The 25477-nt window shown below is 34.9% G+C and overlaps 2 protein-coding genes across 2 annotated transcripts; one reads left to right on the top strand and one right to left on the bottom strand.

The window, feature by feature from the left end:
- Positions 1-5019: 5019 nt before the first annotated feature.
- Positions 5020-13450, top strand: LOC114313510 (uncharacterized). The gene is made up of 8 exons (XM_028259891.2): positions 5020-5597; positions 6643-6801; positions 7985-8316; positions 9943-10282; positions 12100-12248; positions 12343-12436; positions 12967-13038; positions 13114-13450. The coding sequence occupies exons 1-8, from the start codon at positions 5238-5240 to the stop codon at positions 13156-13158; spliced, it is 1551 nt and encodes a 516-aa protein (XP_028115692.2). The 5' UTR covers positions 5020-5237; the 3' UTR covers positions 13159-13450.
- A 2380-nt stretch (positions 13451-15830) lies between these two features.
- Positions 15831-25263, bottom strand: LOC114313509 (transcription factor MYB3R-1). The gene is made up of 11 exons (XM_028259890.2): positions 25065-25263; positions 24203-24417; positions 23699-23753; positions 21594-21651; positions 20787-20881; positions 20564-20667; positions 20041-20169; positions 18018-19769; positions 17545-17659; positions 17191-17427; positions 15831-16138 (listed from the first exon to the last, which is right to left on the bottom strand). The coding sequence occupies exons 2-11, from the start codon at positions 24277-24279 to the stop codon at positions 16007-16009; spliced, it is 2754 nt and encodes a 917-aa protein (XP_028115691.2). The 5' UTR covers positions 24280-24417; positions 25065-25263; the 3' UTR covers positions 15831-16006.
- Positions 25264-25477: the final 214 nt, after the last annotated feature.

The raw sequence follows: 25477 nt of genomic DNA, 5'->3' as shown, positions 1-25477 counted from the left end.
TTAAATCACTTTTCACACTTTCTTTCTCTCTCTTACTTTTCAAAACCTCCATTGGAGAGCACCTCACTCTAAAACTCCAACTTCTCTCTAGAGTTTGATCTAATAGGAGTGATCTTCTACCCTTGGGCCTTTGTAAAAAGTATGGAGCTTGTTAAAGGCTACATTTTGATCTGAAAATATTGGGGTTTGGAGCATTTCGAATTTCTTCACCTTCTTCCTTTGAGCTCCGACTTTGAGATAGGGATAACTACTCATTTTTATGAGCTTTAACTTAAATGTTGAGCTTTTTATATAAATGGTTTGATTTGGGAAGTTAGGGTTTGAGATGTGTTATATTGGAAATAGGGGTTTTGTTCTTTTGATTCAAACATATGTGTTTTGGGTCTAAGAAGGAGGTTATTAATGTTGTTGATAATATTTGGACCTTTGGGTCAATGTTGAGGAAAGAGGGAAAATGCCATGTTTGGGTATATTTGGGTCATTAGTGTAATTAATGACATTTATTATGGAAATAATGAAATTGGCTCATTATAAGCTAGAATGGTGGAGTTGGATTCATTAATCACTCACCTTTGAAATTGTTGATAAAATTATTGTCTGTTTAGAAATAATTACTTTGGGCTATCGGTGGAGGATAGTCTTGATTGTTGTAGACATTGCATGATGATTAGGCGAATTAAAATAATCGGTTGTATGTCATTGATTATGATGAATGGAATAATACATCAAATTTGTGTATTGATTGAACATATATGATACATGCTTATATACATTGTGTTGTGTGAGAGGAGATAGGGGATGTACTCCACGGTTTATGGGAAGATAGGAGATGGACTCCTAAACCGGATATTGTTTGGAAGGAGATAGGGGATGTACTCCATTGATACAGCAAATATGTGTATCTATTGAAGTATTGATACAGCGAATATGTGTATCTATTGTGAAGCATGGAAGTGCTTCATGTAATATTGATACAGCGAATATGTGAATCTATTGTGATGTATGGAAGTATTGTTGATATGAGATGTAATCTCACTTAAATAGTTTAGCCAGGTTCTGAGCCACGGTTAAGAATTGAGAATCGGTTAAGTAAAGGAAAGAGAAATGAAACATGGACATATTTGTCATGTAATTGAATCGGATTATGAATTGATTTGTGTGAGTTAAACATTTATCAAATGCTAATGTTTTAGTTATCGCACATATTATGTTTAGCATATCTCTACTGGGCGTTGGCTCACCCTATATAGGACATCATTTTCAGGTACAGGTGTTATGCCACCTCCAAAGACGTAGCTTGGGAGGCTTGAGGCTGTTAGACTCCTTTTTGTTGTTTTTGTTGTATTACATGTATATCAAGCCAAGGGCTTATTTTGTGTAGAGTTAGTACTCTCCTTTTGTAACCAAGTATTGACTTGGAAAGTTGTAAGCCTATAGGGCATTTACTTTTGTTGTCAACATGTAATACCTTTTGTAAGAATACTCTAATGATTGTAATATGAAATCTCTTCTCTTTATCGTGAATGTATGTTACGATGGGTTTATTTTTGAGGGCGTTACATTACTTATTTATTCATATGTATAAAAAATTATTATTTCATATTTTCTCAATCATATATTATTTTCAATTTTTAATTTTTATTTTCGAGTCATTAAACTTCTAATTGATGCATATTTAAAAAATACAGGTTAATATATCTTACATAATTACAAAAATTAAAAAATCTATATAATAAGGGAGAAAGGTTTTTGAATTTATCCTAGAGACAATTGTCCTACTAAGGCATTGTAATGGTCATGATTCACTTGTGTATTTAGATAGACGGATGAGATGAGCCCCTTTAAATATATATCAATTTACTTCCCGCCTAAACACTAAACTTCCTACTCATCCACGTCTCATTTCCATTCTATCCTCAAGATCACTCTGTTATTCTATCTTTATCTCCTCCATTCTTTGTTCTCACCCACCCCATTCCCTCTTTATCTCTCTCTCCCTCCCTGTTCTTCTTCTTCCATACCCTCGCTCTCGAAACTGCTGCTCTCTAGGTAAGATCACTCTGTCATAAAAGAGACCCATTGAGTTCTCTCTCTCTCTCTCTCTCTCTCTCTCTCTCTCTCTCTCTACTGTGCTTCACAAGTTGCGATCATAGTTCACTCTGTTGAATTCGATCTAGGGCTTTCACTTTACTTTCTTGCGATTTCTTGCTATCACTCTGTTCTTGCTTTTAATTGATCTCACAAATGATTTCTTTTCAGATTTTCCCTCTGCCGAGCTTTGATTAGGTTTTAACTCAATTGTAATTGAAGATTTGAATGAGGACAACCCGCCCCAGTCAAGATCGCATGGTAATGTTTAAAAGCCGTTAATAATGAGGACGATAAGATTGAGGCAGAGAGCTGATAGGTCAAAAGAGGCGTCTAGGATCGGTGGTTATAGTGGTCGTTGCTTCATTGTTTACTAACCTCATTCTGTAAGTGAAATTTATGAAATTAAATTTTCATTTTTGCGGATTATATGTCCTGTTCTTTTGTATTTCTTCTCTTTCATATATCTTTCCATTTTCTTATGTATATTTTTTGATCTTATGGAGTTATTGACTGGTGATTATATGTCTCCATTTAGCTCATCACATATTAATTGGTCGAATGGTCATACTAATATCCTATGTTTAGCTTACTTTTTGTTTTATTTATTTTAAATTGTAATTGCGTTCTCAACAAAATAATAAGCATGAATCAACCTTAGTTTTTTATTTTATTTTGTTTGTACTATAATGATATTCTGAAGTATCATGCTTAGTTGCTTTGCCACTGAAGTAAAAAGAGAATTGTTGGGGAAGAAAAAAAGACAAAAAAAAAAAAGAGCTTAATGGATGTGTCATTAGGTGGTTGGTGCCGTGGTATTGTTTAGTGAGATGATAAGAAAATTATCTCCGCTTATGCTGAAGCTATTCCTATTATCCAGTTAGAGTCGGTTTACTTTTCTTCAAATTATGTTTTGGATGCTCTAGGCCTTTATTTATTTTTTATTTATTTTATTTTTTCAGAAGTTGTTGAATTTGGCCAATTACACATCATAGTGGTGACCTGTTTTATGGTTTTACATGTTTACTTATTGATTCTGACTTCTGTAACCTATATCCGATGTTTTACCCTTGGGGACCATGATTGCCAGAGAGCTAGCTGACCCAGTAAACTGGTTGTAAGATTTTTGTATTGAGATTGTTGAAGTTAGACACCTGCCAAAATAGCTCCATTTCCTTTGTGTGTGCGCACGCCCGCTCGCACTCACACTCTAGCATTACCTGTAAGCTGATTGTACTGAAAATAGTTAAATGCTGCTTTGACTGCTCAAATTTAAGTTAAGAGATGGGATTTGTTTCATTATTATGAAGTTCATTTCCATGGTACCAAGATCTTATTGCAAATAATTTTCTTATATTGTGCAATGATGACCCTTATTCCTAGCAATTTTTTAATCCTCAGTTTTCTCAGCAATTAGAGTTTAGTTAGTGTCAAGGTTTATTTATGGTTTAGTATTTTATTGTAAAAGGTTGTTTCAATTTTCGTGCTTTAGACCTCCATTCTAAGCAGTTTGCTTTCTGATTAAATGTGGTGACTATGGACTTCATTTTGTCATGTTTGATTTCTACCTTCTCCTCCATCATATAATAGAGTAAAATTGATTTGTTAATTAGGTATTATCTGGATATCACCACCACCACAGCCATTGCCATCGTCTTTGCTTCGAACCCCCTCCGGTACCTCTCTCTCTCTCTCAAACCCTGTGTCTCTGAGGTTTAAATTGATGTCTATGTACTTCATCAATCTATCCAAATAGAATCTATATCCAAATAAAATCTCCCTCTCTATCTCTGCTTTTTAGCAATCAAAGCTTATTTTAGAAAGTTTGTTGAAAATTAATTTCTTAATTTTTTAAAGAAAACATATATAAAAAAAATAAAAAATTAATGTGACTGAAAATAAATTAGAAGTCAAAAAATTAATATTATAATTCTAACATTATTTACACTGTGTCTTTAGGCACGGGCATACGCTAGTAAATAAATATAGAAGTAAAAAATCAAAATAAAAAATCTAATGGCCTTCCAATAAATTACAATTTTTTAATTTCACAGCTAAAATCAAATAGCACAACCATAATCATAGGCATATATTGAATATGAAGATAAACAGCGACAATGATCAAAACAATCACTCCTAAGAGCAAAAACAAACGGAAAAAATACTTAAAAAGGAAAAAAAAAAACAAAATAGAAATCATATGAAGCATATATGCAGAGAAAAAGATCAAAAAAATCAATCAATTCGAGGAAACCAATCGATTTTGTTGATCAGTTTGTACTTTAACAGTGGCGGTGCTAAGCGATGATCTTCGAAAGGTTCGAAGACCCTGGAATTTGTATAGAGAAATCTAGGGTTTTTTGGGGTTTGCTTGTGTTGTTGTAATGCTCTTTATTATAATTTGATCACAAAAACAAAGAGGTGTGTGTGTATGTAGAGAGAGAGAGAGAGGGAGTGCCGATATCAAAACCCCCAAACCATTAAGATCTGTGTATAAACTAACTCACTCTCTCACTCTGGTTTTCTATCTCATCATCAAGATCGTCACGGAACTCAATCAACGATGGGTTTGAATTGCAGCAACGATGGGTTTGAAGGGAGCGGGAGCGGGTGCGTGTGCGGGTGCGACTGCGAGGAAGGTAGGTGTCGATGAGCCAAGTTCGATCTTCCCTTAATGGCGGCGATGAGCGAACGTGTGTAGAGAGGGCCAGATGTGTAGAGAGAGAACGTGTAAAGAGAGGCGTTTGTTTGGACAGATGTGAGAGTGAGAGAAAGATGTGCGTTTGGGTGGGAATCAAACATCTTCTCAACCATTGATATTTATTAGAATGGATCTAAACCCTTGATTCAAAATGTAACTCTCATACATTTTAAGATATTTTCAAAAAGCCTCTTATCTTATTATATAGATATTACGAATATACATTTTATAAATTTTAATTCAAAAAATTAAAAAAAAAACCTTTACCAAACACCCCAACTTCTCTAGAAAAATGAACGGAAAGAACCTTCTACGTCTCTCACTCTCTCTCTCTCCTGTCGGAGTCGGATCTCTCTCTCTCTCTCTTTTTTTATATCTTTTTTAAACCCTAGTCTCCCAAACTAAACTAGCCTCTGCAACAGTTGAGAGAAAACCAAGCACATCGACTATGGCGGCCTCATACGACTACGAAGACACGGTCGCCGGTGAACCAGATGCCCTAGGGTTCGACCCAAACTTCGTTCCTGACTCAGTGAAATCGTTCGTAGTCCACCTCTATCGTCACATTCGAGAGAAGAACGTGTACGAGATCCACCAGATGTACGAGACCTCATTCCAAACCCTAAGCGAACGCATGTTCAAGGACACTCCTTGGCCCTCCGTCGACGCCGTCTCTCAGTACGTCGACAATGATCACGTCTTCTGCTTGCTCTACCGCGAGATGTGGTTTCGCCACCTCTACGCTCGTTTGTCTCCAACTCTTCGCCAGAGAATCGATTCTTGGGACAATTATTGCAGTCTCTTTCAGGCACGATCTAATCTAACTAACTAGTTTAGTTTGAGATTAAACCCTACACTCCTTACGTAAACAAGTTTATTTTCAATCAATTTTATAGCTTGATTGAACAATTTAATATTATGAACCTTATAATAAAAATTAAGAGTTTTGCTTGTTCAAATCGATCGCATATGTTAACTAACAAGCTGAATTTAAACACATTTTAAAACTAAGTTTTGTTGAACAACATACTACTTGGCTTGGCTTGCGTGTACGGCTATAACTCACAGTGATATTGTTAACTTGCTTTGGTAAATAGTTGTTAGCTGTTTTTAAATTCAACTGTTAATCAATTTGTCACAAAATTTAGATATAAAATTAGAAACGAATGGTATTTGTATCCACTGTTAGTCAATACTGCATACATGTTATATACTAGTGGTGAGTGCAAACGCATTGCATTTGCGATTTTATATTTAAGTTTTATTATTGTTTGATGATGGGGGTGTTTGGGAAGCCTTGGGTTGGGCTATTTTAGCCTCAAATGAGAAAATAGCCAAAAAGCCTCACCTCTGCATGATTTTCACAAAAAAAAGAAAAAAGAAAAAAAAAAGTCAAATGATTACGGCCAGCAGCCTACACTGCCACCAACAGTGTAGGCTGCAGAGAGGTTTAATTACAATATTACCCCTACACAGTAATTTCGGAAAAAATAAAATCAGGGACAAATTTGTCATTTCAATTTAAACATCATTTCAAACACATTTTCCAATACAGCAACTCAAATAAAAATTCATCCCATCTTCCCAAATACAAAAACTAAAATAGCCAAATAGCCAAAAAGCCTAAAAAATAGCCACTTCCCAAACGAAGCCGATGAAAGAGAAAAGTCATTATAACCGTTATTGGATGTGACAGTTATTGGGTGAGAGGGTATTATTGAACAAGTAAAAAATGTGAGAGTGTTCACGCACCAACTTACCTATACGCTTTAATATAATAGAATAGAAGAATAGATAGATATATTTATGTTTATGACATATGTTAGACCTTGATTTTGTGTTATTGCGTTTAGGTGGTGTTGCATGGAGTGGTGAATATGCAGTTGCCGAACCAGTGGTTGTGGGATATGGTGGATGAGTTTGTGTACCAATTTCAGTCGTTTTGTCAATACCGAGCTAAGATGAAGAACAAGACTGAGCAGGAGATTGCGCTCCTTCGGCAGTTTGATCAGGTAATAATCTCTTGTTATGATTGTTTTCCTCTTGTCTTGCATTTGTAGAACAGAAATTGAGGCAAATTTTGTTTGGTGGAAGAAGTTTTTTATCTTTATTTGTTTAATCTCCCTTGTCTTTTAATTTTTTTGTGTTGTTTGGGTAATGGGTTGAAGTGGGCATTGTCTAGGTGTAAGTTTCATGGCTAGAAGGGTGGAATTATGAGGGATGTGTTGATGTATTTGGAGCATGAAGATTATTTGGTTTTGTATGATTTGGAAATTGATTTTATAGGGAGTAATTTAGTTGAAGTAAATTTGTAAGTGAAAATGAGATACTTGTAAAAGCACGCATAGGACAACCCCCTTTCCGGTGGCCTCTTCAGGTTCTTGTATTTTTTTTGAATGCGCAAGTCATTATCTTATATTTCGGCTTGCCTAATGGTGTTGTATATGGGGTTATGATGGAAGTTTATTTGCTTGTATTATATTGTGCATTTTTAGATTTAAGAGGCTTAGACTGGGAGTTGAATGCTTCTGTGTATGTGCAGTCTAAAATCTGGTACTTGTACTTGCACTCACATAAACCTCCAAGTCTGATGGTGGAGAATAACTGTAAAGACTATTGGCTTGTGTAAACAAATAACTGTAAAGACTATTGGCTTGTGTAAACAAATAACTATGCAGAAAGAAGGTTAACTTGGTAGTCTGATAGTGGAGAGTGTACAACAATCTGGGATTTTCCTTAATTTAGTAGTCTAGGTATATGTGCATGCTAGTGTGTATATGTGCATGCTAGTGTGTATATGACACACACACACACACACACACACACATATAGGCATGTGCACTGTATGCTGTGAATGCAAGTTTGGGTGATTGGAATGGGGAGAATTGGCAGTTTGTTAATGCTTTACTCACACAGGAGAGCTGTCTGGCGATTTTTGTTTAGAGATGCTTGGTTTTCATGGTGGGGAAGAGGTGGTTAATCTTTGGGTCAATTCACTCACTTTGTGATGAGTTGATGTTTCATTTCGTTTAGACTTTTACATTTGGGAGTTATTGAGAGATTATAGCAAGAAGGGTCTCAAAGTTATTTGTGTCTATGTGTATCCTTATCTACTTTCTCTATTATTGAATTATTCTGTATCTTAGCCTTATCATCAGGATGTGATAATGTTTGTATTTTTATTTTTATTTGTAGGCTTGGAATGTGTATGGTGTACTCAACTTTTTGCAAGCACTTGTTGAGAAATCCATGATCATTCAAATTCTAGAGCAGGAGAAGGAAGGCCTTGAACAATTCACTGCAACTGATGGATATGATTACAATGGTGGAAGCAATGTGTTGAAGGCCTTGGGGTATTTTAGCATGGTGGGCTTGCTGCGAGTCCATTGTCTTTTGGGTGATTATCATACCAGTCTAAAGTGCTTGCTGCCCATTGACATAAGCCAACAAGGCGTCTACACTAGTGTTATTGGAAGCCACATCACCACCATATATCACTATGGTTTTGCTAATCTTATGCTGCGGAGGTATGTTTTTATGTCCTTTAAGATGTGGTTATTGCTGTAGGTTTTGATTGCTTAGGCAAGAGATATCTTTGAAAACCAAAAAGATTCTGTAGTATCTGTTAAGCATTTTTTTGATTATTTGGATGTATTAAGGCCTCGTTTGGGAACAGGCTAATTTAGTAATTTTTTGGCTATTTGGCTAAAATATGAGCTAAAAAAAACTAGTATGTTTGGGATGATTTTTTGGCTTTTTACGAAAAGATGTGCAAAAAGTAGAGAGAAAAGAGAATCTTTGACTTTTTGGTATGGGTTGTTGGCTTTTTGGCTAATTTAGTAACTTTTTGACCTTTTGGCTAAAAAGTTCAGTTGCCAAACGAGGCCTAAGTATATGTAAGTTTAACGAACACGTGGATTTATTCTGTATAAGTTACTATTTACAAATAACAATGATAAATTAATTGGCATACATATAAATCAATACACCCGAAGCTTTTTTGACACATGTATAAACAAGCACTTATGATTATTTCTTGATACATTTGATTTTTAATATTAGAAATTAGATACTTGTGGAGGCACAAAGTTTGCTTTTGGGTTTTAATTATTTCTTGATGGTTGATGGTTGATGTTAATCCTTTTAAAATATTTTGTTGTCCTTGCATCTTTTGGAACATATATCTAATATGTTCAGAAAACTTAGGCTCTGTGTTTGGTTGGGTTTTTAGAATTTTTTTTTTTTGAAAAATTAGAAATTAGTTTGCCAAAAACAAATACCAAAAAAGATATTTTTTAATTTTCAAAAAATATTTTCGCCCCAAAAATGACTAGTTTTGAAAATTTTGTAGAAAGCATATTCTGAAAGCTTAACCAAGCATAATTTTTTGATGGAGGTACGAGGCACAAAAATATCTTGTAGGATTTGCAATTAGAGAAGGTTTTGGCCTTGTTTGGTAATGTTTTTGTTTCATGTTTTCTGTTTTTGTTTTCAAAAGTTATATTGGAAACAAAAACATGTTTCACAGTTGTTTTTGTTTTAACAAATGTGGCAACATTTTTCAAAATTTTCAAAAATTTTTGGAATAAAATTTTCACCTTCTCCTCCCTCACCCACCTCCATCTATGACCTCCGGCCGGCCGACCTCTGGTAATCCTTTGGCCACCCTTCCATGACCATGATGACCTTTGGTGAGCTTTAACAACCCTCCGACAACCCTCTCATAATTTCCATCCATTACCTTCAACCATTCCCGTTGCCGACCACCCTATGTTGTCTGTCACCACCTCTAGCAACTCACCAAACAAGTTTTCTTATTTTTGTTTTCAAAACATGTGTGCACCAAACAAGTTTTCTAAGTGTTACGAGAAAACATTGATACCCTAGCAAATTATGTTTTGGAACGCATGTTTTGATATATGTACACTTTTGTTCCAAAATGATAAATTTAATGAACTAAAATCTAAGGTGAGTGGAGTTTTGATAGAACAAAATGTAAAAATTTGTGCGAAAAACAAATGCTTCATGCCATATTACTCTCTCTTCTAAGCAAAACCACATAAATGAAAACATAACTTACATTGTAACATGTCCATATTGTTTTGATTTGCCTTATTTGGTTAGTTAACTTAACATTATTAGCATGGTTGCAGGTATGTAGAGGCGATTCGAGAATTTAATAAGATTCTGTTGTACATTTACAAGACCAAGCAATATCACCAGAAATCTCCGCAATATGAACAGATACTAAAGAAGAATGAGCAAATGTATGCTTTGTTGGCAATTTGTCTTTCTCTTTGCCCCCAAGTAAAGCTTGTTGATGAGACTGTGAACTCACAATTGTGGGAGAAGTACGGTGAAAAGATGTTGAGAATGCAGAGATATGATGACGAGGCATTTGCCCTCTATGATGAGCTCTTCTCATATGCATGTCCCAAATTCATTACTCCCTCAGCTCCAAGTTATGAGGAGCCTCTTATAAATTACAATCAGGTATGTATATGCTATCTATGCCTGTGTCTTAAGGGGGTGACATGACCCAGAAATGCAGTAGTGATATAATTCACTTGGGTACCATAATTTTTTACCACAACATGAATCTGATTCTGGGATTTGCATTGGTTATTCCTTAAATGTGCATAAGAATCAACTTTAGAATATTTTGTTTTCAGATTTAGGAATTTTTTTGTCAACCATCTTGTAAAAGTGAATTCTATAAAACCATGATATCTTTAAATATTCTCGGTACTAGCTTGGATTTGACCAACCATGATCATTTAGTTTAAGTGAGGAAGTAGTTGGGATTTGGAATGATGACTTCCAGATCTCCTATGTATGGTAAGAAACTATCCTTTCAATTTCTGAATGTATTACTAAGGGGATTCCTTTAGAGGCATTTTCTCTTTCAATTGGAATCAAAGAAATGAACTTATCTATATAAGTAAATGGTGTTCTGGATGTGTTTTGCAGTTCCCTAGAGGAGCAATATAATTTCAGCATTTTCAGTTATTTCCAGTAGTGAACAAAGTGATCCCCTTGAGATCTCAACATGGGGAGCTTCTATTTACACATCCGCCTTCCCCTCTTTGCACACACTTCATAAAAATTATTTTTATTATAATTTTTTTTTTCAGGTGAAATTACTATTATAGACATCAAATAAACCCATTCGGAAGTTGATTGTCGAAAAAATAATAAAAATTCGGAAGTCTACTTCCGAACCAATTGTTTATTTTCGGAAAGCTACTTCCGAACCAATTGCTTATTTTCGGAAATCTACTTCCGAACCAATTATTTATTGAAAAAGATGTGTAAAGAGGGGAATGGGTGTGTGTAAATAGAAGCTCCCCTCAACATGGATCTCTAGTGTGTTTACTTGGGTTGTAGAGGGACTGACCATCGATATTCTTTCATGTAGCCAAACAAATGAGTATGGAATTGATTACCTATTCGGAAGCTACGCATTCTTATTCTTTAGGAATTTTAGAAACAGGATCCCTTCAGAGGTGCTTGATTCATTCTAGTGAAGTCCTCAGCTGATAGTTGAAGACCTTTTATTTCTTTCTTCTGGTATAAGTAATAAAATGGTCAAACAAACCATTGTTTGACAGATTACTAGTTTTTTTTGACTCGCTGAATTTCGAAAATAGGGAATACATAGATAGAGACACCCTTGTTTGAAAATTTCTTTTCTTTTCTTCTGTTTGAGAGTGTCCCCATCGGGGTCAGGTACATTGTGAGCTGTCCAGGACCAGGGGCATTATAAGGAAAATGTGAAAATGCAATTGATAAACAGATGATTTACAGTCTTATTTTGGGCTTTTTGACATGTAAACATCAGTTTGGGGTGAAAAGTCTTTTCATGCTGGTTATTCCTATTATTTGCATTGTATACAATCTCTGAATTTTAGCTCATAAGTTGTGCCCTCTAGTATCAGCCATTTATTTCATAAGCTGAAGTCGAGTGTTTAGTTGTTTTTCTGAGTCATTAAGAAGTCATCAGGTCAAGGAGGCATAGATTTTTGTAAGAGTTTTTGGATGCAATAATTGGTGCATTGTTAGAGTTCATATTAAAGCATTTTTATTGTAGTTTTATTTGATTACCATACGTTCATATGGATATAGTAGTTAGACAAATCTGAACAAGTTACTCAATGTGTCTTGTTCGGTCACAAGGATGTGTTGGGATTGACTCAAATAAACTTATTGTTTGGGTTTGCGGTATGTTTGTTTGGACAATCTCTTAGCTTTCTTGTGTTTATGCATGCTGATTTTCCTCATTACACTGAATTGACGTTTGCTTGTTGCAGGATGCGTATAGACTTCAGTTGAAGCTCTTCTTATACGAAGTCAAGCAACAACAGTTGCTATCAGGTGTCCGGACCTTCTTGAAAGTTTATACAACCATCTCCCTTGGGAAGCTTGCAACTTATATGGAAGTGGATGAGCCCACTCTGAGGTTAAATGGATATCTTTTTTTGTTTGTTTGCCGCTTGGGTATTTATTCTTTGGTATGATCCTCTGAGCTGTTTGCTGGGATAATTGCTTTGCAGGACAATTTTGATGACATACAAGCATAAAACTCACGCTGTTGATTCTGATGGAAAAATCATCTCCAATGCTGACATTGACTTCTACATCGATGATGTATGTCTCTAGTTCTGTAGTTATTAGTTTCTTGTTCATTGCCATCTTCTCTTATGTTGTGTTTGGTTTGAGGATTTAGGGAGATATTTGGAAAGGGAAAGGGAAAAGGTGTGTGAAACTATGTGAAATATAGGCATGTTTTATTCACATTTCACCAACCTTTTCCATTTCCCTTTCCAAATCCCTCCCCAAATCCCCCAACCAAACACAGCATTAGGGTACCGTTTGTGAATAATTTTAGAAGGTTTGGTGGTACAAAGGCAAGTTTGGATAACTAACTCGAATTATCACGGTAGAGCCCAAAACAAATTCTGAAGTTTCAGCCAGAGACAACATTTGGCTGGCCCATTCATTTTTACATGCATGAGAGAATTGACATACTGGTGGATGCCACACCATATTATATGTAATAAAAAGTGGATGCTAGTTTATGCAAATGTGGTGTACACAAGGCATATGAAATTGGGTTGTTTGAGATTTTTAGATTTGCTCATCTGTGGATCTGAGCGACTTTGTTTCTTTTAATGCAGGACATGATTCATGTGGTTGAATCAAAATCAGCTAAGCGATATGGGGATTACTTCTTGCGGCAGATTGTCAAGGTTAGATTTACTTTCTTCCTCTCATGCTTACAAATGGTCGGATTAGCTTTAAATGTGGTCGATGTTTTTGTACAGCTTGAAGCGGTGATGACCGATATGGACAGGATGAAGCTAGACTGAGTCGGCCATCTTAGAATTTTCCTCTGCGCCTTGCTCCAGTTTCTACTGCCATTGGAAGAGATTTTTATTTATTTATTTTTTCCTAGTGTCACTTTTTGGGTCTTTTTGTGTACCACAGGGATTAGAATTCATTGTAGTTGCATAACCTGATATCTTAACCATTTTTGTATCTGACTAACATGCAATGGTCCTCCAAAGTAGTGATTTTATTTATTATATATTGTTATTAATACAAATATGATTAGTGGATCTCACTAAATCAATGCAATTGTGACTTGAAATGATAAAGAAATCTCATCATTCCTTAACCAAAATGATATGATTGAATGGATTGACACTTATGGGGAGTGCAAGTGACACTTGCACATTCATAGTTTTTCATTTGCACCTCACTATAGGTATACTCTTATGTGTTTGTGTTTGTGTTTTTGTTTTTTTAATATCTATGTGCATGTAATTCTCCCGAAGAAATGTAAAAAAAAAAAATTGAATTTTGAATTTCTTTTTTTTATATAAAATAAATTTGAAGTTAATATAAAATATTCAACTTGATTGGTTTTTGGTTTTCAGAAAACAAGTTTTAAAAAATTTTACTTTTTATTTTTTTATATTTTAATGAATATTTTTAATATTTCAAGTAATTTTTTTTTAGATACATCTAATATAAATATACTTAAAAATATAATATTTGTAAATTTTTTTTTACAAAGTTCACTAAATACCCAAAAATATGAAAATTTAATATATATATATATATTTCATATTTTTTTGTATTTATTAATTTTTAAAATATTTTATTATTTAGACACATCTAAGTAAGATGCATTTAAAAAAATAAAAAAAATTATTTAAAATTTTAAAAATATTCACTAAAAATAAAAAATAAAAAAAAACTTAATTTTTAGAAAATTAAATTTAAAAAACTGAAACTAAACATGTTGATTTGTATTCTGTTTGCAAATAATTTGTATTAAAAAGGAAATGTCATAGTTTAATATGCTTATGGCAAGTTTCAAAGGTTGCAGTCTCAAAAACTGTTTTGCTCACACACTTGAGAAAGTGAGTGAATTGGTTAAAATACTAATTTAACAAATGAGAGTTTTTTATTGACATTTTTTTTAATCAATTGTGTGAATAAAAATCGAACTCTAAAGAATTTGATGTCATTCACTATCAAAACAATCATTGCAAAATAGGATGTTTTTTGTCTCGAGACTCAAATTTTGACCATTTTAAGCTAACAAATTTCTTGGATTTGGCCAAATTAATATTGGGCAGCCGTATTTGGAGAATAACCAAAAAAAATAATAAAAAAAGAAAATAATAATAATAATAATAACTGTAGAAACAACTACTCATACAATTGATGACTGGTTCATTCAGTCAATGGTCAGAGGCAATGAAATTTTGGGGGAGTGGATTATAATCCACTTTTATAACTCACTTCCTCTCTCACAAAAAAGTTGACTATAACCATCTTTCGTGTTGGAAAGTAGGTGGCTTCACTGTGATGACATGAATGAAGCATGGTCATGGAACTCCACTGGCAGTGAAGATCATTTCAGCTTTTATGTGGATGTGGCTCTTCTTGCAGAAGTCGATGGAGCAGAGGCTATGATTACAGACGCAAGTTGTTCCAGTCTTGAAAATGATGACAGCTTCGGTGCAGATGTGGCAACAACATATGATCCTTGTGATAATCTTTTTCTGGCTCATTCAGAGGCTATGATTATAGATTTTGTGATTGCTTCTTCCTCTTCCCTTGCTAACACCACCTCTGCATCAACCATGAAGCTTCTAAGCTGGCGTTTGTTGACCCAAAAACACACCAACCTAATCTCATCTTCTTGATTGAAACTAAAATGGAAGCCTCAAAAGCTTCAATGGTTTGGGTTAATTCTAGTGGTATGAAATTTTGGACTGGTTTTGAATGGCATTAATGCCGTGTTCTGTTGGGGATTTGGAAAGGAAAAAAGAAAGCGTGTGAAACTATGTAAAATATTAAGATGTTTTATTCACTTTTTCCTTATCTTTTTCTTTTTTCTTTTCCTTCCCAAATTCTCCAGCCAAACACAGCGTAATAGTATTAGTAGTGGTGGTCTTCGGGCTGCATGGGATGACACTTTTTGCATTGTCAGTTGTTTTGAGATGTGATCGTTTTGTTGCACTACAAATTACAGAGCCAACGGGACCACAATTGGCTGGTCGACGATCTACATGGAATCAGGTGGATCCATAGTTTTATAGGTTTATTATTGATGGAGATTGGAAAAGAGACTCGAACGCAGCTTGGGTGGCATTGGATTGCAATGGGAATTTAATCTTCACTAAATTATTCCAGTTTCAAGCAATATCAGCAGTCCACTCGGAAGTTCGGGCATGTTGGGAGGTCCCTCAATGGTGCAAGCAACAAATGATTCGCTCCCTATGTATGGAGTTTAGTGATCATGTTGCTATATGTAAAGTTTGTCGGCAAACAATTCATGTAGCTGCTAAACGTGCTCTTCGGAGCACCTAACGTTTTGTATGTTTGTTTGCTCGTTTATATATATTTGGGTTTGATCGAAAAAAAAAAAAAAAAAAAAAAATACTCATACAATGTTGACCGTATACTTTTTTCTGATACAATAAGAAGAGAATATAGTAATTTCAGAAGGTGAAAGAAACCAGAATTCACTAAAACAATCTTCAATCAATTTGATATATTAAAAAGTCAGAAATTTTAACGAAAAATGGAGAAACAAGGAACAAAATACACAAAAAAAAAGGGGGGACAAAAATAAACACATGTATATATGAACTATGAAATAATACAGCATAATAAGGCTATTATAGCCACAAGAATCTGCTACCTGCAACCTTTTAACAGATAGGAAGGCGGACTTGAGAAACTTTTGGTGGTTGATAATATTCCGTTTTCATTTCCTTTCCCTTTCCCAGGTGTCCCACATTCACTGAAATCAAGTACACGTCGTTCCGTCTGCAAAGAAAAAAATTATATATATCAGAAGGGAAGGAGATAATAGAATGTGTTTGACAGTTTAGACAAATTCTACAGAGTTCCAAGTAAGTTTGACCTTTTTTTTTCTCCATGAAAATAACCCTTTTTTGATAAACTAGAATACAAATACAACACTCAAAAGTGGGAGAGACGTCCCATATGCAAGTTGATGGAGTCGAACACTAGATTGCCTAGTGGGGTACAAGAGCTCCGATCAATTGGGCTAGTCCCATTGGTTAAGAATAGAACATGCTATTTCTCTTGGATTTTAACAATCTTCTAATGTCAAGTGAACCCAAAAAAAAAGAAAAAAAAAAAACAGTTTTATCTCATGACATCAATAACAGGGATGCTTCAACCTAGAGAGCTTTTGCAAAATTCAGTTGAAGGATATGCATAGACATCCATCACCATCTTCCAACTGGATTTCTGTTTAGTTGACCAAATGAGCTTAAGTTCAAATGAAATATAGATGAGTGTTGAAAGTAAATCAGTTTGAGCTAAAAGATAAGGCATTTCTGTTTGTTCCTTTTGTTAGATTACCAATTGTCGCAAAAGCTTAAGCAACAAAGAATGCTGATGAAGATCAAACACGAAGCAGATAGATTTCAACCCAAATTCCTTAACTGAGCCTGTTGGCTTCCTCTCTATCCTGTATAGCACAGTTCAAGGGTTCGAGAGTTGCCAGGAAGAGAGATGAGGGAAATTCCCCTAAACTAGTCATCAAAACAGAAAAACACTCAAGATTTTACATGGGGAGAGTACTTGTATAAATGAAATATTTACCACCAATTTTCATCACATAACCAACTTCAAACATAAGTTGACTTTTGTAATAGATTGGACGTCACAACCACTTAGCATGCATGCAAATGAGGCAGCACGCCTATTGTTTTCTAGTAGGTTAGAAATGAAGCAAGTGATGTTTTGGAAGCTACTGTACTTTGGAGCTTTACTAGAGCCTCCAGCGAACACAGTCTATTGCAAAAGGCGGGGGAAAAAAATTTCTTAAAAATATTGCAAAACCATACCGAGATATTTGAAGGCAAAAGAGCATGATTCTCAGGCGGACTTTTCAGGACACAATTATTCTCCTGTTCCGGGTTCTGGTGGTTGGAGCATCTTTCCTTTAATACTGTTTCGGGAGTTGCATCTCCCAAAACTTCTTGGGCATCGGCAAATGCAGCTGCAGTATGCTCACTTAACTGTTTCATTAGTCCAATGGCATCATAACTTCTATCCCCAGGGCTCATAAAGTAACCGATATCCTGTAAGATTTACAAGTATAACAAAGAAATAAGAAAAGAATAAAAATTAGAAATAAATCTATAACATATTCATCATATAACTGAACAAAACAAATAACTATCAGGGACTTTAGATACCTCAATTGTTATATCTGTATCAACTCTTAGGCCTGGCACAAAAGAGTTAATGAACCAAGGAGACTTCCATGCTGAAGGGGATTCGATACTTCTTTTGAAAGGAGTTTCAATGAATCTGGGAATAAAAATCATCAGCAAAGTAAACCCATAGGACAGCGATGGGCAGGTTGCCACCATTGTATTTTAAAAGAAATAGGAAAGTCTGGAAATACTTCATCTAAGTACAAAACTAGAGAGAAGTTGGACTCAAAGACATCTAAAAGGCCTCTCAAGGTAAAAGCAACATCTGCAATGATTTTCTTGTAAACCCCAAAAAGAATGATCCAAATCAACCCAGAAATAAAAGAGGCTCATGAAAAAGAATAGCAACCAGTGATCAAACAAAAGATGACCATCTGAACTAGCATTCTACAAAAAAAGTTACATGAAAATAATAATAGTATTAAGTAAAAGAAAAACTAACAAAAGCTTACATGCTCAAGTTTTCAGCACCAGCAGCATTCCCAGAACTTCCAGCCATGATTTCTAGGGGATTTGACGCAGGAGCAGATTGTGCAGAGCTAACCATAGATGACGAACATGGATTCCCTGATGAAAATTCTGAAAGAGCACTTTGATTCAATGTAGTGTCCAACTTTCTAGAACACTGATTTAAATTTTCTTTATTACTAGTGGAGTTTCCAGACTTCCCTTTCTGGTTTGATGATGGAGACAGTCGTAGAGGTGCTTTCTTGTTCCCATTCTCATCGAACATAACATCTAGTCTAGAAAAATCTCTAGCCAAGCTAGAAAAGGACTCCAGATTCATGTCGCTCACAAGCTTTTTCTCAACTCGCTTTTCTGACATAGGGGACACCAAATCACGGGTTCGTTTCTTCAATATCGATGGTGTGCAAGTGAAAGTTTTCGCAGCACTTTTCAGCACAGCATCTGGACTACCATCCTGAGATGGCGAATCACAAAACCTAAATGGAGTAAAACAGTTCACAGTTGACATCATCAGTTGTCGGATACCAAGAGGACTATACTCTTGTTGTGTATAATTGTCGGATTGTATGAGATCACAACTGAAGAAAGGAATATCCAAGCTTGGAAAACGAGGAGGCTCATAACATAGAGGTCCTCTATCTTGCTGTTCAGAAGTTGGAACAATTGGACTATCATTTACTGAAGAACTAGTTTGGATATTATTTGGTGGTCCCGAACTGAAAGCATCTACTGGAACTACTTTTAAAGAATCCTTTGCCTGATCTGGTTGATCCTGCAGACCCATACCATCTGTTCCATTATCACGAGGAGAATTTACAGAGTCATTGGTACAGATGAAGCCTTCATTTGGACTGTTTACAAGCTGCTTTTCTTGGTTTGCATATGAGAGATCATTAAATTGATTGGCATCGCTAGCAAAGAAAATTGCACCATCATCTGGGGGAAGTTGTGAAGGAACAGCATAAGGTTGAGAGCATAAAGTTTCTAACATATGAGACCCTCGGTGATAATATGATTGTGAAGATGAAGTGCCAGCAGTTTCAGGGAACTGATAGTTTGATGGTTGGTCAGATTCAAAGTCCATATTTCCCATGGAAGGAGAAGCACTTGAACTAACACAAGTTTGTAACGGGAAAGGTACCACTTCATGGTTTTCATTGCCACCTAAACACTGTATCAAGAATTCTGATGATTTCTGCCCCAAATCCAGTGAAGTTATGTTGAGTAAATCATTCAAATTAAGCTGCCAATCTTTTCCAGCAAAACTTTCCCAGTCATTTGAGAAATTTTGTTGAAGGAACTTGGAAGAGCCATCCACTTCGCAAGGTACATCTGGCATGGAAAAAGCAACTTCTTGGAAAGATGTGTGATAATTTTCAGAACACGATGCTGGACCGAAGCTTGGATCCTTTCCACGACTAGATTCTTCAGGCAGTTGCCAGTCGTCTCTTGTATATGCTGCTACATTGGCTATATCACTTCCAGATTGAGAACAACCGATAACAGTTGAGCCTTGACTGCATTCTGAAATTTCCTCCGCATCTGTCTCTTCTTTGGGAATACTATCATCTCCGCTGCTCTGTTGCACTGTTGAAGAAGATGAAGGCATTGATTGGTTTGGGTGCCTGACATGATGAGGCAGGCCTTGGAATTGTGCAAGTAAGCCTGAAGCCAAGTATGAGTCCAATTTCTTTTTCACGGAACTGTTCCAATGATTTTTAATGGCATTGTCTGACCTGATGACCAGTAACAATGAATTTCAGTTTAAGATCAAAACTGCAAACAATTTCAATTAACAGACAAATAAAAGGTATAAACTCCAGCAGAGCAAGTATACATAAACAAACCAACTTTTGGGAGATCAAATGATGCAGAACAAAATGAAAGTACATTAGGATGTGAAGAATATGTGAAAGCTGCCGATCAAAAAGAGAACATGTGAAAGCTCTAAATTCAATAAATGATTAAAAATTGTAGTGTTTCCTTCAAATAACTTTATGGATGTACCTCCCAGGCAAAAATTTCGTCAACTCTGCCCACTTGTTCCCATAAATTTGATGTGCACGAATCAAAGCCAATTCCTCTTCTTGCGTCCAAGCCTGCTTGTTGATATTGGGATTAAGATGATTATGCCACCTAGCAAAAGTATCACTTGACGTTTAGAAGTAATGAATCATAAACAACCAAGAATCTTAAATCAACTAAACATATGCATACAATCATGTAAAGAAAGGGAAAGCACTAAGAAGCATGGATACAGGACATGGCGATTCTGAAAAAAATAGGATATGGACACAAATTTGGCAAAAAATATTGTAGGTGCTTCATAGGGAAATCATTTGCTATGATGTACAAATGATTTATTGGCCTTATTGGTGGGCGGGTTGGAGGTACAAATGATAGAGGTACTTTCCAAATCACATAACATATTTGACCACAAAATATATAACTTCAGAATCATGTACATGGCCATCCATAGCAAATACTTGTGATTGCACTACTTCATTTGGAGAAGTTCGCAACTTTATACCTTTCCCGACATTGCTTTCCAATACGTCCAGGTAAATGTTGTGCAATGGTAGACCACTTTTTTGGCCCATATTTATCCACCAATTCAACTATTATTTCATCCTCCTGTAAAAATGTTACAAGGGTAATTAACTTGGTCATATTAGAATTTATAATAAGAGAATTAGCAGATATAATGGAGGGCAAGTTTGACAGACAAGCAAGAAACAACCATGATGCCTCACCTCTTTAGACCAAGGCCCTTTGACAAGTTCTGGATTCAAAACTTTCTGCCACCTGTGCAAGCACTGTACATCTGTCCGGTCCTTGAAACATTCCGCTACAGAAAGCATAATTTTACAATGAATAAGATTTAAAGGTCTATAACACATATATGAGAGGTTAGAGGTAGTACTATAACCAATAGAGAACGAAACAAGAAAAGCTGGAATTCAGTCCTGATATGGTTAGGGGTTTGTGAGCAATTTTGGGGCTTGTTCATCATCAACCCTATCTAAATTTCTAGCATAGCCCAAGAAAAGTTCATTCTTCAACTATGAGATACTTTAAAATTGTGAGATAATGATAAGTTGAATATATACAACTGTTATTCACTAAAGTAACTCAAATTTCAAACCATTTAGTTGTCTAGTTAATTAAATTCATAGTTCAGTATTTATGCAAATATAGCAAGTGGCAACTTCTTTCGTCAAACTGTAAATGAAAAAGTGATACAGAACATTGTTAAAAATGAAAATTGTATTACAGAAACATGCCAAGGTAACACAACACTTACAATCAAGTAAAGAGAAAGAAGAAAAAATACAGACCATCATCATGGAAAGAAATCCATGGCCAAGCACAAATGAAGGAAGAAATGAGTTATACACAGAAGAGACTTGCACATCATGAAAATGAGATTATTTTTCCATTGTGGCCCACAGTATTACTTATCCCCCTATCCCCCCAAATCCTATTCCTCCAAACAAACAAGCCCAAAAAGGACAGACACTCCAATGATAGAGATAGAAATGTTGATTTCAAAAGGATACCTATTTTTTTCCAGTTTTTTCCTTTAAAGCGTTGAACAGCCTTGCACAAGATATCATCCTGAATGAAAGAAAAATCGTAACCCACCTTGTTAGTAACATATGACAAGAAAATTAAAGTATATATGTTCATATGTAGATCAAAAAATAAAATAAAAAATAAAAAATCACTTATACACAACAAACCAAAATCTTCAAATAGAACCAACCACAACTTTGAAAGATACCATTGCTAAGGAGAAGAAAAAAGAAGATACAAGCTACACTTCCCCCAAATAGGCATAAAGGAAAGTAAAAATTGTTAAAGAAAAGAGTAGCCTAAAAAGTTTATGATGATTCTTCAAATTACAAATGGAACACAACATAAATGTCAAAAGTGAGTAGCCAGTAATAAGACAAATTTATGTAATTGTCACGAATGTCAAAATGACCAAAGCATTCAATTACTACTATCTATGTAACATGGACTCTTCAAAATAAATGTACCACCTGTGTTGAACACTTGACACCTAGATAAAGGCAAGGTTGTTAAAATCGGGATCCTACGTTGGATCGTTGGAGGTGTTTAAAGAATCGGATCGTAGAATCGGATCGAGAATCGTAAGATCCTACCGAAAAAGATAAATTACATATTAATTTAATTTAATAAATATTTCTTAAAAAGTATACACAAAATGAGCCTATATTCTATTAAAAAGAAGTGAAGATATTGTGAAAAGTATAATACTCCATGTAAAATGTATATATAATATTATAAAATAGAAAACTCGATGGTAAAAGTTTTGTATTTCATCAAAAAAGAAGGTGATGAAGAAGAATTATATAACAAAATACTTTACAATCTACATTAATGCATAAAAAGTGAAAAAAAAATATTTAACAAAGTTGGATGTGAAAATAGATTAAGAACTCAAAAGAGTAGCTTAACCGACTGATAAGGTTTGTCATTAGCATCACTAGTGGAGCGAATTCGAGTCACAAAAATAATCTCTCAAAAAATTGGGATAAAGTTGCAATCATCTTACCCTCCTTAGACTCCACTAAAGCTAAGTTTGTTTTTCCGACTAGTTAATTTTCTTAAATTACCGCAATATTTGAATGTTTGTTTCTTAGTTCGTTTTTCTTAGTCTATTTGATTCAATACTACTTATTTTTTATTATTTATTTTGATCACATAAATTAGTATTTAGACAACAAATATAAAATTTACAATAAAATATGTCATACAATACAAAACAAGGCTTGTAAATTGGATCGGATAGAATCGGATTCGGATTGAGATTCAACAATCCTATAAGATCCCATTGCCAGGATTGAAAGATCCTACCTATAAGAAATTTTTTACACGATCCGGATCGATTGTACTCAAATGGATCGTAAGGTCGTAGGATCGTAAGATCCTGATCGGGATTCTAATAACCATGGATGAAGGTACAAGATATGTGTCTGATATTCTCATCAGATATGCACTTAGCAAGCACATCCAACAATTCAATTTTGTAATATAATTGTATTTAAATAAATGTATTTTTTGTAGCATAAATGTTATAAAATGATTAAATTGCCTTTTTCGATACTATGTTACAATAAATACTATTTTGGATACTATTCCATAAAATACCATTTTCTCTCACAAAATAGATTGAAATATAAAAATATGATTGTTTTGTTGAGTCCACTTCTTCAATTAGAGGTTTGATGGATATGAACCCTAGATATGTACCCACACCCAACATTTGTACCCAAGACCATGTAACATAGGTTACTAGATTAGATTTCAGACATATTATTGCTAAAAAAGAGGCACTTAAGTATTTACCAAAAAATATCAAAGACACCTCCTATGTAATGACTGTAAGTACTTAGAAAAATAGGCAAAAGAATCCAAAATGTAAGAAGGTAAATGAAAAGTGTTTGAAGTCAAGCATCCTCAAGCAAAGAATTTAGTTGCAGAATAACAAATTAGTAACCTGTACAGATATTATTTTATACATAACCATGATGCTTAATGATGTCCAACACAAGAAAACAATAGTGTCAAGCAAAGCAAGAAAAAAGAGTTACCAGCTTAGATTTTTTGATCTAATTTCAAAAAGACAACCATTTACCTCCTCTGCTGTCCATTGTCCCTTTGTTGAACGCCTCCTAGGGCCACTAGTCCTCCTGTAAAGCAATGGCAACCATAGTGTTACAGAAGATTGACATACTAGTCATTCTCTCAATTAATGAAACACTAGTGACTTAAAATAAAATCATGAATAGATTATTAGTTGTGGCGGGGTGGCAACCATAGGGAGATGACCAACATCAGCTCCAATGCAAAAAATAAACCAGTAACAGTTGAAGGTCAAAAGCATCAATACAATGTTTGATCTGACTGAAGGATTCACAAACAAGACTAAAGGATACAGAGGAATATGACTAAAGGATGTTAGTATATCATAGAACACTTCAATTGGAATTCTCAGTCATATCCCTTGTTTCAAGGTATAAAGGGTACAGAGGAATATGATACAAGGAAGAATATAATAGTGTCTCAGCAATGAAGTTAAAGATGAAAAACTCTGGAATCTCTAGCAAAGAATTATTTTCCATGTGCTTTTAAAAGATACCCGTGCAAAGGAGGCACCCTCTGAAGACCATCACTGACCCCGTCTGAAGTAGTAGCGTTTGTCCTGTCACTTTCCATCGTTGCTTGATAGATGAGCAAATCTACATATCCCAATTTCTATTCGACAGCACTTCTCTCTAGTATTTCTTCCCCAAATCATTATCAATTTCCCTAAGAAGTGGCGGGAGCTGCCTTACTACAAAATGGGACCACAGTCTACAAGAGGAACAAACACAAATGAAACAGAGATTAGAATATCAAACTCATAACACACAGAATAGTGATGAGATTTTAAAGCAATTATGAACTCCAAAGAAACAAACAACTGTTACTTTAATAAAAATTTCCATAGTTTATCGGTCTTTCCATAGTTTTAAGAATTAAAATTTCAATTACTGATTCTCTAAAAATCAAACACCTAAATTGCATGCAAGTATAAATTAAACAATTAACTAGCCAAACTGCAACTTCCCCGAAATTCAAATTCAAATAACCATTTCAATTTGAAACACAAAAGCCCACCAATATTTTAATTTGGTTTATTTTTCTTAATAAGAAAAGACCCAAGATTTCATTTCCATAAAATTGTTGAAAATCGACTCCGTATACCCAAAATCAATGAATTCTGGGCACAATCATTCACTCTGAAACAAATTACAGCAAAACCTAAACAATGTATCTATAACTTCTAAAACAATCAGTGAATTACTCTGGTCGAAAAGCATCAAAACAACCGAATCAAGAAAATAAACCGAATTGAATTTCAATCCTTTTGCTTCAATTAGATAGGGTTTGAGTCTTTTAACACATCTGAAACAAATTAAACTACTCGATTCAAAAAAAAAAAAAAAAAAAAGACTCACCGAACTGAGCTTCGAGGAACGCGATCGGATGAGAGAGAAAGTTGATTGAATCGATTCAACGGGCATTGCAGATCGGCAGGGAAGAAAGATCTGCAGGTGCTCGTCGAATTCAAGAGCGAGAAAGAGAGAGAGTTCTAGAGAGAGAAAGAGAGTTTTAGAGAGAGAAATCAAACGGTCTCCGAGTTCTAGTTTCAAATATAAAAGGGGCGGACAACGTAGTACAAACCTATATGCTTAAACATCGAGCATGTTCGAGTTCATCCTACGGTGGAGGTTTGTTGGTTTTGAATACAAAACCTCGTCGTTTTGTTTTCTACGTTTCGGTAAGTTTTTGAATCTCAACGGTAGTCTCTCACGGGTAGGGTACTAAATAAACGGGTCAGACAGAGATACTGTTCGGGTCCCACAAACAC

The sequence above is a fragment of the Camellia sinensis genome, chromosome 11, assembly GCF_055761805.1.
Source record: "Camellia sinensis isolate YWXY chromosome 11, ASM5576180v1, whole genome shotgun sequence".
Classification (NCBI taxonomy): domain Eukaryota; kingdom Viridiplantae; phylum Streptophyta; class Magnoliopsida; order Ericales; family Theaceae; genus Camellia; species Camellia sinensis.
This window is presented reverse-complemented; position numbering and strand designations above follow the sequence as displayed.